The sequence below is a fragment of the Durio zibethinus genome, chromosome 21 (assembly GCF_047325235.1).
Source record: "Durio zibethinus cultivar Kanyao isolate XHJ-2024 chromosome 21, ASM4732523v1, whole genome shotgun sequence".
NCBI lineage: Eukaryota > Viridiplantae > Streptophyta > Magnoliopsida > Malvales > Malvaceae > Durio > Durio zibethinus.
In genome coordinates this window covers 1,450,366-1,463,411 of record NC_143182.1, presented here as the reverse complement: position 1 = coordinate 1,463,411, position 13,046 = coordinate 1,450,366, and the positions used below count along the sequence as shown (strand labels likewise).

Genomic DNA, 13,046 nt, shown 5'->3' with positions numbered 1-13,046 from the left:
TTTTCTTGTTAAAAAGAATTTTATAAGTTCGGTGATAGTCATTTTCAAGAGAACAGGAAAGGAATTGATAACTGGTAGCTGTTAACAGAGATGAAAGAGTAAGAAACTTTTTTCACGGTGAGAAGGATTTGATAGGTTAGGAGAACATCATTTTCAAGAGAACATAAACATAATCCCTCTTCCCTTGAAAATTGTTCTCGTAAAAATTATCATCATAGTGCTTTCTTTACCCAACTTTAGTTGAAAAAGGGAATGAAATGAACTGGGATTCTGGGAAAGTTGAAAGCAGGCTGCCCATACCAGGACAGCTGGATGACCAGATTGAATTCCCTGCAAATATGTACTTACTCCAATGCCAAAGTTCAAAGTATGGTTTTTTTTTAATAATAAATTCAAAGTATGGCTCAATTCACTGCATAAACCCTATCACTGAATCAATTCCTTCGGTTCTGTCCATGACAGGGTACATAAACACCATGACATCCCTTCCTTTTGATCATTTCCCTTTTTCAAATTTATTTTTTTAGCAACGTAAATGGGAGATTGATGTTGATTTAGTTGGACGACAATGATAATGGACCATCATTGTTAAGGTTTCATGTGAACATCGAGCTTTAATATTTCGTTGTACCTTACCACTTTAAGACCAAGTCTCCTTCATCAAAGCATGGGAAACTGTGAAACCCCATTAATTGGACGCTGGTGAGAAAATCAAATTGGACGGATTTTGTGGGGGCTCTCCATTGCTCCACATTGTCGGTAGTCTGGGGTTGGGGTGACCATGCCCTCTTGCCCACCTCACTGTCAAGCAAGACCAACATTTTTCTTTTTTTCTTTTTTTTCAAATTCCTCATTTCGTACTGGAATTTAAAATTAGCATTATTCGATTGAAATTCAAAAAATATTTTTGGCCGTATTCAATTCCATTTTTTTCCTTCATTTGGGTTTTAATTGTGTTTTACGGCACTTATGCTGCCATAATTACAACTTCTGAAAAAAAAAATGATGACATGGGATTTGTCAATCAGGATTGAATTTGTGACTTGGATGGTCAGATGTGTCGAAAATCATAGCCTTTCATTTTCTTTCTGCGTTTTCAATTCTCATCATTTAAAACCGACGCATAAAATTATGGGGCATCCAATCTAGGTAACGTCGTAGCCTTTTGTCTGAAGAAACTCAGCAACAGTCTCATTCCTTGCGGGACGGCCTCATTTGGTCCTCAGGAAAAGCGGTCCTTGCTCCTGATTACTCCAAATTTTCAGCTTTTCAGCTCATCAAATTTTGAACTAACGTGGGGATAACGAGGGAAATAAAAATGGCACAACTGCATATGAAAATTGAAAACTAATGAAGGGCACAGGAGTTCTGATTCTCTTTGGACAAACAATGGCAACAAAACACACGAAGAAGACAAGTGGAACTATCAAAAAACTTGTAATTTTCGAACAATGCAACAACGACCTAGGTTGAAACAAATAATTATAAGACAAGACAGGTCTCGCTTTTATCGTCTATCTTTTAATTGCGCATCCAACACTCTCCTCTTTTGATGCCTTGGCTTCAAAGCCTCACTGTTTAAAGCATGAATCAATAGAGGAATTGGAAGTCAAGTCTCTGTTAACTTTTTCAACCCACGTTAACCATCCTTTGTCTACTTAAACCAAGATCTTTTTAGGGTCACACAGACCTAGAGATTTCTCTTTTTCTCTCCATTATTATACTTGAGTCTATTCTAATTGGCAGGCAAGAAAAAAGATGTTTCCAAATTCCATTGTTTCATGGCAGCAATATAAAGGAAAAATATCATAAGTTCATACCAGTAAACATTGTAACTCGTAAAGGTCTCTTAGAAATAGAGTAGGCTGGAAATCCATTTTGTCAATGAAACCTTTTGGGCTACATAAGACAATAATTATTGGGTTCTGGCTCAATTTACTCTCACACTTGGTTCATTTTCATCCCTAAACAATCCTATGATTATTCCGGTGAATTCTATTACAGCTGCTTCTTACTTGTATTTTACTGGATTTGCAGTAAGTGTATTTCTGCATCTGCTTTGCCCTACAAGCGGACTCCACCTAGTTGGTTGGAGATCTCTTCTCAAGATCTGAGTCACTTTAAAAATGTGTATGCGCAGTGAAGTTACACTTTTGAGTCCCTTATGTGAATTGAACCCGATGCTTGAATAAATAGAACGATGAATAGTTGTTATCCTCATTGACTGCAATACAATGGCAATGCTCTGCTTGAAATCTATCGTCAGCGTGTAGTGTTGTATACATTTTAAACAAATCGCTTCATGAAATTAAGTTTTTCATGATTTAGTAGTAAAAAAAGAAGATAGCTTGAGAGAAAAATGAAGGCCTCGCTCGCTTCAATTGACATTCTCCTCGATATGCAGGACTAAACTTTTTGTGCTTTTAAAGAACTACTTGTGGTTTGGAATTGGTATCAGAAGAGGTGGGTTTTTATCTCCTTGCCTAAATGACACAAGAGAATCGGAAATTGTGTACTAATCAGGAATTTACGAGATTCTTACTTCTTGCTTCTTCTAGAAATTTTTTTAATCAAGTATGTTATTAATAAAATGTTGATTTTTTTATGTATTAAACAAATTATTTCAATAAATAATTTTTTTTTATACAAGGAAATTCTTTGAAAATAGAAAAATAGCTTACATGTATTATAATTTGAACTTTAAAAATACCAAATATTGTTTTAAAAATGATTATATAAATAAATTGAATTAAACTCTAATTTTATTTCAACAAATAATTTTAAGCGTACCATAATTCATAAATTGAATTTAACTAACAAAAAAATTTTGTTTTCCTAAAATCCTTTATCGGTCTACTAAGTGGTAACCGATCTCTTATTATGTATTCGGCCCAAAATTTTCCAATAAAAGTTATCGTTGGGCTTTTGGGTCACATAAGACAACAACTTAATGGTGTGTGGCCCGATATTTAGGAAATCCACTTCTTAAAAATTAAACCGCCAAAGGGTAACATGGCCCAATAAATCACTAGCAAAAGACCGAAAGAAAAAAAGCCCTGGCCCGATCTTCCATTTCTATTCTAGGGTTTCTTTGCTCAGAACTAGCAAGCCAGAAGCAGAGGTCGAGTGAGAAGCAGCCAAAGCAGCCAAGCGCGAAACTCTGCCGCCATGGGTCGTATGCACAGCCGAGGGTTTGTGTTTTCTCTCTCGCTTGATTCTTTATCCTCTCAAAACAATCCTACGATTATCTCAGTGATTGTAGCTTCTTCATGATTGATTCGAATTTCTGTGCAGTAAGGGTATTTCCGCATCTGCTCTGCCCTACAAGAGGACTCCACCTAGTTGGTTGAAGATCTCTTCTCAAGATGTGAGTCACTTATTTTAATCATTCTCTTAATTTATTTGCTTTGGTTAGAAAATGAATGATATTTTTATTGTTTTCTACTTTGAGAAATGAAATTCAACTTTTTTTTTTTAATTTTTATGAGCCAAATTTTGTTTCATTATTTTTAGTGGAGTTAGTCTGTTTTATCCATTATTAAATATATTGAATCTTCGAGAGTCAAGACCTTTTTTATTAGAATAGTGGCAGAGAAGAACCGGATGTTTGATAAATTGAATTTTCATTAATTTGTACCGGAAATAGTTGTTATTCTCATTGATTACAATACAATGGTAATGCTCTGGTTAAAGTCTATAAAGTCAATCTTATTGTTTTAAGCTGATTGCTTCATGAAATTAAATTTGTCATGGTTTAAGTGTTAAAACAAGCTATAGAGAAAATTGAAGTCTGTGGAATCAATTACTCAATGATTAATATTTAAGTTTGATAGTGCATTTAGTTATGTTTCAATATTTGTTTTTTTCACTTTTCTGAAATGTGGAATCCTAATGGTCTTTGATTCGTTTTTGTTGGTAGTTTGGCCGACCACCGGTCTTTCTTTTTTGTGTCATAAATCTCAAGTTGTTTCAATCTTTGGTTAACTATCTTCTTCTGGAAGATATTCTGGTTTATGTATCTCACAAGTGTAGCCAGAAACTTGAGTGCTGAATGATGGTGTATTAATAAGAGTTAATTTAATCTTCCACAAACTAATTCTTATGTTTTGTCGTGAATGTTCTAGAGACAATTGTTTCTGGTTTTACATCCCTTAATGCAGCATTGAAATACTCACCACTTCTTTGGTTTGCTCTCTCCTTATAAGAAGTTTTTACTCTTTTTGGCATTATTCATTAATCTTGATTTCATGTTTTAGGTTGAGGAGAACATTTGCAAGTTTGCAAAGAAGGGTTTGACCCCCTCTCAAATTGGTGTTATTCTTCGTGATTCCCATGGGATTGCTCAGGTGAAGAGTGTTACAGGCAGCAAGATTTTGAGGATACTTAAAGCCCATGGTACATCTTTATTAACATTGTCTTCTGGTGGATTTTCCTTCATGTTTGAACAGAACATTCGACTCATCCTTTTGTTCTTGTCAGGTCTTGCTCCCGAAATTCCTGAGGATCTGTACCACCTGATTAAGAAAGCCGTTGCCATCAGAAAGCATCTTGAAAGGAACCGGAAGGACAAGGATTCCAAGTTTAGGTTGATCTTGGTTGAGAGCAGGATCCACCGACTTGCTCGCTATTACAAAAAGACAAAGAAGCTGCCACCTGTGTGGAAATAGTGAGTAATTCTTCCCCTGCCCCCTTTGATGTTCTTGACATGCATAGTATATCTTATGGACAGAGGCATGCTCTTTAAGAAAATGTCCTCAACCCTCATGATAGTTGTCTATGGTGGTTATGGCCTCTACTATCTGGTCTCGAGATTGGTTGTAAATTGCAAATCTTAACATACTTCACTTTTCTTTATGCAGTGAGTCTACCACCGCCAGCACTCTTGTGGCTTAGAGAAGGCATCTTTTACACCAACTTCCTGTGCCTTGATTGAAAATTTTCTTAATATGCAAGACTAAACCTTTTTGTATTACAATCTATTAATGGTTTTAAAGAACTTGTTCACTTATGGTTTGAAAGTGAGATACTTAGGAGGCGAAGTCTTTAGTTTAAGTTTGGTTTACGTGTATCCGAAGAATTGATCCTTTTCATTTAAAATATTTTGACGTTGAATCGTATTATTTTAGTGGTTGTTACTTGGATTTATTTTCTTTGGTTCTCGTTGGTTTAGAATTTTTGTCAAATTGAGCTGACAGAGTTCTCTGCTGAAAGAAAGGCCAAGAAAAGATTACCTTGTAGATAATTCTGCGCACGTTTGGAGATCACAACTCTATATATATATATATATATATATATATATATATATATATATATATATATATATATATATATTAGGTGCAAGGGATAAGTATGTTGATTGAAATGTTGGTTTTTGATGTGTTAAAACATGTTATCTCGGCAAATGATTAACTAGATCGTTTCCTTCCTTGTGCACAATTTGGAAGTTTGGGACATGGTAATCCTTGTCGATTCCTTTTAGAAGCCCAGATCTCTGATTGGAAGCCCTTTGATCAAGAAATCTTTCTCGCCCAGCTTGGCCCAAATGAAACCAATTTCTACAGACGATAGGTTGGACCTATCGTATTGTTCGTATAAAACAACGTAAAAGCCCACACTGTCATCGTATCATTATTACCATACGCCATCGTCATCGTCTTCTGCAAAGTAGAGTTCCCATAGCATCAATCCCACCCGTATGTGGGCTCTCCTGAGCAACGGCAGTTTTCGAATTTTACGCTATTGCGTTGTTCGTCATCCACCTGTACCCTCTCAGCTTTCCAGGTTTCGTGCCCTAATTTTAATGGAGAACACAAACCTTAATAACACGACGTCGTCGTCTTTCTCATGTTTTGCCCATTCGAATACAAGGTATTTTAAACATTTGGGCGCAATTCGTAGCCAAAATCGATTTAACCGTGTTGTAACAATTTTGCTCTTTTTTTTTTTGGGGGGGGGGGGGGGGGGGTGTTTGGCAGTGGAGGCAGAGGAAGAGGCCGAGAGATGAAATATGATCGAGAAAGATCCAGAGGCCGTGGTGGCGGTAGCGGCGGCAAGGACAAAATTGATGCTCTTGGTAGACTCTTGTAAGCGAAATTGCAGATTAGCATTTTGTCAAAAGTTTTTATCCATTTCTTTTGCTTACGACCATGGGTATATTCGACCAAAGTGATTTTATTGATTAGTATTTTGTTTTGTTTTATTATCTTTAGGACACGAATTCTGCGACATATGGCAACTGAACTGAATTTGAATATGAGAAGTGATGGTTATGTCAAAGTTGAAGATTTACTGAAGCTGAATTTGAAAACATTTGCCAATATTCCTTTAAGGTCACACACAGTTGATGATATCAAGGAGGTTGTTTCTGTGGACTAATTCTTCTCTCCGTTTACTGTTGAGAGTCTATTCTTTTTTCTTTTTTTTTCTTATTTTCAAGTCTCAATACATTGTGAAAAAAGCTGATGCTAGAGTTTGATTGAAAATTTCCCATTTCTATCATTGCAGTATGAAATTTTTGTTGTGAAAATGGCTTCTTTGGGTACGTTTCTTTTTATAAAGAAACCTTTGAGATGTCACCGGTAGTAATTTACATTCTTAGTCTCCGAAATATGTTACTGGAATTAAAAGGAAAAAAGTTCATGGTCTTGCTTCATGATCATGAGGTTTCTTTCTAAATTGATATGCTACTAATAATTCTTTTTTGTGATTGATTATTTCCTGATTCTAGGCTGTCAGAAAGGATAATAAGCAACGATTTAGCCTACTGGAGGAAAATGGGATGCTTTTGATACGTGCAAACCAAGGCCACACAGTAACGGTGATGAATCCGTCTTTAAAAAACCAATTCCTTTGTGCTTTTCCAGAATCTTTTTCCTTTTATTTTATGCTACGCTGTTGGTTTTAGCATATAAATTACCGTTTGGCTGCTCTGTCTAAAAGATCTGTTATGTGCTATTGGCAGACAGTTGAGTCCGAAAGCTTATTAAAACAAATCCTTTCAGCTGATGAAGTGCAAGGTAAGAAACTAAGAATATGATGTCAATATTATGTCTGTCAGATTGATACTCTTGTTTTACGTCTTATTATTTTGCTTAATCGTCTTTATTTTCCCTGAGATGACAGTATGTGTACATGGAACCTATAAGAGGAATTTGGAATCAATTCTGGAGTCTGGTTTGAAGCACATGAAAAGATTGCATGTACACTTCTCAAGTGGCTTGCCAACAGATGGTGAAGTAATTAGTGGTGAGATATCAGCAAAAATCTCTTTACAAGATGATAGTAATGACGTGACATATTTTTTCCTTTTCTTTTTTATTTTTCTTGAACTGGTCGGATGGGATTATCTTGGACTTCGACATATGGTCTTAGCAACTAAATTTGTGGCCCTTTCTTTTTGCTCTTTGTTTTTGATATCCCAGCTTGGTATACCTAACAAACTGGTTGGGTCATATTATGACTATTATCTACATTTCACCCGAGGATTAATGCTAAAGACTATTAAAGGATTACTAAGGTTCCAATTTTGTAATTGGATTTAGCAAATGCCGAGCACTGTTTGGTAGTTGTAGTGCTAGACATAGATGGAGCCCTAGTGAAGTTAGATAGCTACTGATAATCTGTGCTTTACTACTCTTCAGGTATGAGACGAGATGTTAACATTTTGATCTTTCTTAATGTCAAAAAAGCTCTGGAAGGTAAGCATGCATACTTCTTTCAAGTTTCAGGCAGCCAACAAACGATGTCTTTCTCACTCTTCTTTCAAATCACTGCCAACCATTAATCTCTTTTTTTTTTTTTTCTTGGCTAATAAGTTTATGTTTTCTTCTCTTGTTCTATCAATAATGACTGCAGAGGGAATGAAGTTATACATTTCAGACAACAAGGTGATATTGACTGAAGGTTTTGATGGGGTTGTACCTATCAAGTACTTTGAGAAGATAGAATCATGGCCAGATAGACGACCTGTACCTTTTTGAATGTTAATTGGATTACGAATGATCATTTTTGTACTCTGTTTTAAATCTGTGTTATTATCATTTCAATTTGATCAGATACATTACTTCATTTTGTTGAAACATGTTCACTTGGCCACATTATAGCATAGCTAAAATCGACCATATCTTTACCAACCGATGAGATTTTCAGGAACGGGGTGAAATTTATTATTCCATTATTCCATTAGCCCAAAACGTTATGTTCAGATGTGGATCTCGGAACTTTTTCTTTGGGCTGCGGACATGTTGGGCTTTAATAGACAAATAGTACCACAGCTCCCAAGCTGTATCCAGCAGTTATCTCAGCTTTATGAGTTGAGGTCCAATTCATTCACATCAAAAATGGGAAAAAATGAAAATGAAAACAATTCATTCACATCAAAAATGGGAAAAAATGAAAATGAAAAAACGTAAAAATCGATGAACCAACACCGGCATTTGGATTTTGGCGAACCTGAACAGTCAAGTCCTGAAAGAATATTGAGATCTTTCCCGTCGACTCACCCAAAAGTTCTTCTTTATCGCATCGTCAAGAAACCCATTGCTTTATTTCCTACTTTTAATCCAGGTTTGGGATCTTCATCTTCTTCAACTGCATCTCGTTGTTAAAATTTTCATTTGTGTTTACTTTCTATATTTGTTGGCTGGCCTGGCATGGTTGTGAATTTTTTTTTGCTTCCATTTACTTGAACCTGATCTGAAATCCACGTGCTTTTAACTTCTGAGACTTCTAAAATCTACCTCTAATCGGAACATTTTATCATGATTTGTCTTAATATCGGATTCACGAATGTTTTTGTTAATGAAGTTGTAAATTTAGTAGGTTCTCATTTAAAAAAATCGTATTTCATATATATATATATATATATATTTTGGTTGCTGCATCCATTTTAGGCTATTTTTATAGCACCATTGAAAAAAAAATTCCCTACTCTTATGCAGCAGCGGAAAGATTGATTAGGCATGAAGGCATGTGTTGGATGGCGTCGCTTCCTCTTCTGTTTTCCACTTATTTTCATTCTTCCTCATTTGTTCTCTGGTGGTTGTTCCTCTTTGCTACCAATCTATTCACTTGTGGATTTTTGTAATGTCTTTTTTGTTTATTATTTGCAAACCTTAAAATATCCCTTTTTTGCATGTTTTCAGTTCTGGAATTGCATCAGAACCAAACAGTTGGAGATGCCCCTAAGGAAAATACCAAGAAACTTGATGATCAGAACTCAGCAGTTAGAGATGCCCCCAAGAAAAATAGCAAGAAATTTGATCGCCTGGTTCTTGGACCTGCTGCTGGAGAAGGCTTGCCCAATCGTTTGCAATGTCAAGGTTCTTTCTAATTCCTTGTTGATAGGACATTAATTTGGTAAAAGGGCCCAAAAACCTAGACTTGCATTCATTTTCAAAAATCCTAGATACTGGAATAACTGGTGGATGAATTTAGGAGTCTGTTAGGTCTAGACATCTGTGATACCACATAGGATGTTCTCATTGAATAAAAAAAGAAAAAATCAAAGAAAATACTTGTATTGAGACCCCAGCTCCTAAACTTCTTGATGTGATATTCTATGCGTTTTTATGTTTTTGATATGTTGCAGGAGTTAAAGCTCTCAACAAGACCCAATTTTCAAACCCTTCTCATGTCTCTGGTGTTGGAGATGGTATTGCCTTTGTCACTGTTTTTACCATTTATAACAACTCACTTGACACTCTTGTGAATAGATCATCAAATTTGGTTACTGTTGGGAATGCTTCATATAGTAAGTCAGAGAGATCAATGGCCATTTTGAATGTTTTCATTAACTTCATTCAGGTAACTCTCTGGTTAAAGATCATGCAATATTATGCATCTAGCTTTCAGATGGAAATGTCAACTACAAACATCTTTTAATTTGCTTGAAGTTTCAGAACTAAACTCTGTTATATATAAGTTCATATTTAATGTTTTTAACTTACTTTCTTATGTATTATGGAATTATTGTAATGTACAGGATTTGTTCTAATTTGTATCTTGCATTCATTAAACTAAAACCTACATTTGCTTTGGAGCTTTTATTTAATGGGAGTTCTGAATTAAAATCTTTCAGGTGAGAATGCCTCAGAGCAATATTATTATTCTGACTGATCCAGAATCAGATCTCTCAGTGCACCAAAACAGAGTTACTGTACATCCCATTCAGGGTGAATATTCCCGAGACAAATTGATGCTTCAAAGAATCAGGTCTTACATTGTAAGAGCATATCGCATTGTTATATAGGTAGAAAAGTTTTGCTGTTCATTTATAGTATGTTCCATTAACCATATATTTAGTTTTCTTTTTTGATTTTCTGAAGCCCGAAAAAGCTTCATAGCCTTTCTTGTATCTGCTTTATCTTTTAATGTTTCCCCTCTTTTTTTTCTTTTTAAATAAAGATGATTTCCCCCACTCCTAACCCGTCTTTTTTCTTTTTTGACTAACATTATTATACTCTTTCTCCTCCTTATTGGATGGGGAGAGCAATTTGTAAAACCTGTCTTTTTTTTTTTTTAACCATAAAAGAAGTCATTGAAGCTATCAAGATAAACTAAAGTCATGACAATCATAGAAGTCCAAGACCATCTGATCATGATTAATTATGAAAAACGTTATCCTAATTTATCTGCAAAACTGCCATTTTTCTATCTAGACCTTTCTGGAAATCAGGCTTGAGAAGCTATCTCAGGAGCTGGGGCGTATAACTCATTTCATCTTTACAGACTCAGATATTGCTGTAATTGATGACCTAGGACAGATATTTGAAATGCACCAAAACTTTCATTTGGCCCTTACCTTCAGGAACAACAAAGAGCAGCCTCTGAATTCTGGATTTATTGCTGTGAGGGGTACACGTGATGGTATTTTAAGGTTGAAACCCTTCTTTTTATTCCACTTTCAGTCTTCTGGTTTTGTTGACTTCTATACCTAAGCCTTCATGGGCCAGCTGGGCCGAAGGTGGTGTGGGAGGTATTTAACTCAGAATTTCTCCTTCCAATGAAGGATATGATTTGTAGTGAGCCCAGAGTAAACAATATCTTTTCTTTCCTCATAATATTTTGACAACATACTATCAAAATTTTCACTGAAGAAGATGAATATATATGTACCTGCATGCAGGGCAAAAATTTTTCTACAAAAAGTATTGGAAGTCTATAGTTCCAGATACATGAATGCTTCCCGAATGCTTGGTGATCAGTTAGCTCTTGCCTGGGTTGTAAAATCCCATCACTCTTTTGATGGAAAAAGATTTAGTAAAGCACAGGCTTTTATAAAAGAGATTGGTGGTGCATCGGTGCTATTTTTACCATGTGCTACATATAATTGGACACCACCAGAGGGTGCTGGCCAGTTTCATGGCATGCCTCTGGATGTTAAGGTATTTAAGCCTTTCATGATTATTTTGGTTGCTAGGTGAGCCTGAAATTCGAGTATATTTTTGCTGAAGTTGTTTCACGTATGAATTTATTGTATTTTCATTTAACTGGATACAGGTTGTTCATTTTAAAGGATCAAGGAAACGCCTAATGCTTGAGGCTTGGAACTTTTTCAGTTCTTCTGCTGACATTTCAGATATGTTGTGCCTCATCTTGAAGAGTGGAAGAACAAAATATGACTTTTGAGTAATTTCATTTGGTTTTGCATAGCTAATACATCTTATGATACATTGATGGAGGGGAGTGGTAGGGAAATTACCCATTGTGTCACGCAAGGTTATCCACTTTGGGTGGCACCCGACATCGTTCCTTAGTTGGGGTATGATTTCCCACTTTTTGGTCGAATCTGATATTCCTGAATACATTAGCAGAGGAGCTTACAGAGACTCAAGATCGTGGAAATGCGACTGATTCTTTTGCTGGATATAAAAGACTATATTGACAAGCTTCAATTCCTTTGATGTACACTTATACTTTCTCTATTTCGGTTTCCTTTTTCTTGGGGTTCGAAACTTGGAAACATAGGCTGGAATCTGATACTGATTTTGTAAAATTTGCAAATTTTCCTTCTTAACAATTGGAGTACAAATGTACAATTGTAGTGTTGGTTTGGTTCAAGCAGATGTGCCAGCGAAATTTTCTTGCCACCCTGACTGATCAACTTTTTGACTTTGTTTTTCATTTTGCAAATGCCACAATGCAGGTAAAAAGCGATTAATAAGAGTCAATTAACAGGTTTTGCCTAGAAAAACTGTTGAGCATTTCGGGATTACATGAAAATTTTGACAGGTACAGAAATCCTACAATATGCATCCGTGGTATCCTATTTCCTACAATCTTTTTTTTTTTTAGCTTTATTATTTCGTCAGTCACAATTAACGATAATAATGAATTTGAAATAAATTTTTATTTTGATCTAATTTCATAAAATATATATTTGATTTTAATTTGATCAGATATCAAAATATTTTTTTCATACTCAATCTGATACATAAAAAATCATAATAGATCCAGTTTGAAATTAATTTAATATATAAAACATTATTTTTAATATAAATTATTATTAATAATATATAAATATAATATTTTATTAAATAATATCTTAAATTAAACTATTAAATAATAATTTTATTAATATAATATATAAATATAAAATTAAATAAATAATAAAAATAATATATATATGTGCATATATATTGGACTCGGAAAAGATTTACCTAAAATCTAATTCAGATCTGACTCCAGCTTTAAAAAACCGATTTTGATCCGAAACTCAATTAAAAAAACAATTCGATTTTATAAGACCAAATGAAAACTCTTTTAAGGGTATAGGTATATTTGTCATCCTAGCCCCGTGCCTTACAAAATCTAAGATTCGTTCCATCTGATGTGAATACTGGATAGTGAAAAGAACGGTGAAAGTGGAATAGACTTTTGAGAATAATCCCTTTTCAACTGCACAAGCCTCACGAGGATACAACAAAAGCAAAAATTTTTAGACCAACAATTGCTGCCTGGAATTAAACGGACTTCTCCCTGTATAAACTTGCGTTTTCCACAAATTCTGGCCATAACAAAATTCACAAGAGAGACGGTTTAATTGG

General features: G+C 35.0%; 3 protein-coding genes across 9 annotated transcripts; all 3 read left to right on the top strand.

Annotated features, from left to right (window-relative positions):
* The first annotated feature begins 3,040 nt into the window (after positions 1-3,040).
* Positions 3,041-5,145, top strand: LOC111304615 (small ribosomal subunit protein uS15). The gene is made up of 5 exons (XM_022901341.2): positions 3,041-3,191; positions 3,295-3,367; positions 4,257-4,395; positions 4,480-4,666; positions 4,860-5,145. Exons 1-5 carry the CDS (start codon positions 3,169-3,171, stop codon positions 4,891-4,893), a joined length of 456 nt encoding a protein of 151 aa, XP_022757076.1. The 5' UTR covers positions 3,041-3,168; the 3' UTR covers positions 4,894-5,145.
* Positions 5,146-5,568: 423 nt separating this feature from the next.
* On the top strand, positions 5,569-8,078 carry LOC111304613 (uncharacterized). The gene is made up of 8 exons (XM_022901337.2): positions 5,569-5,868; positions 5,976-6,083; positions 6,210-6,357; positions 6,728-6,817; positions 6,962-7,016; positions 7,123-7,245; positions 7,641-7,697; positions 7,855-8,078. The coding sequence occupies exons 1-8, from the start codon at positions 5,696-5,698 to the stop codon at positions 7,977-7,979; spliced, it is 879 nt and encodes a 292-aa protein (XP_022757072.2). The 5' UTR covers positions 5,569-5,695; the 3' UTR covers positions 7,980-8,078.
* A 248-nt stretch (positions 8,079-8,326) lies between these two features.
* LOC111304612 (uncharacterized) lies at positions 8,327-12,060 on the top strand. Of its 7 annotated transcripts, none has more exons than XM_089749873.1 (8): positions 8,327-8,565; positions 8,943-9,036; positions 9,144-9,320; positions 9,590-9,804; positions 10,079-10,222; positions 10,659-10,876; positions 11,126-11,384; positions 11,500-12,060. In XM_089749873.1, exons 2-8 carry the CDS (start codon positions 8,961-8,963, stop codon positions 11,626-11,628), a joined length of 1,218 nt encoding a protein of 405 aa, XP_089605999.1. In that variant the 5' UTR covers positions 8,327-8,565; positions 8,943-8,960; the 3' UTR covers positions 11,629-12,060. The 7 variants fall into 7 exon arrangements, with proteins under 7 accessions (XP_089605999.1, XP_022757070.2, XP_089605998.1 ...); XM_022901335.2 differs by having other exon boundaries at positions 8,940-9,036; XM_022901333.2 differs by having other exon boundaries at positions 8,364-8,565; positions 8,943-9,039.
* Positions 12,061-13,046: the final 986 nt, after the last annotated feature.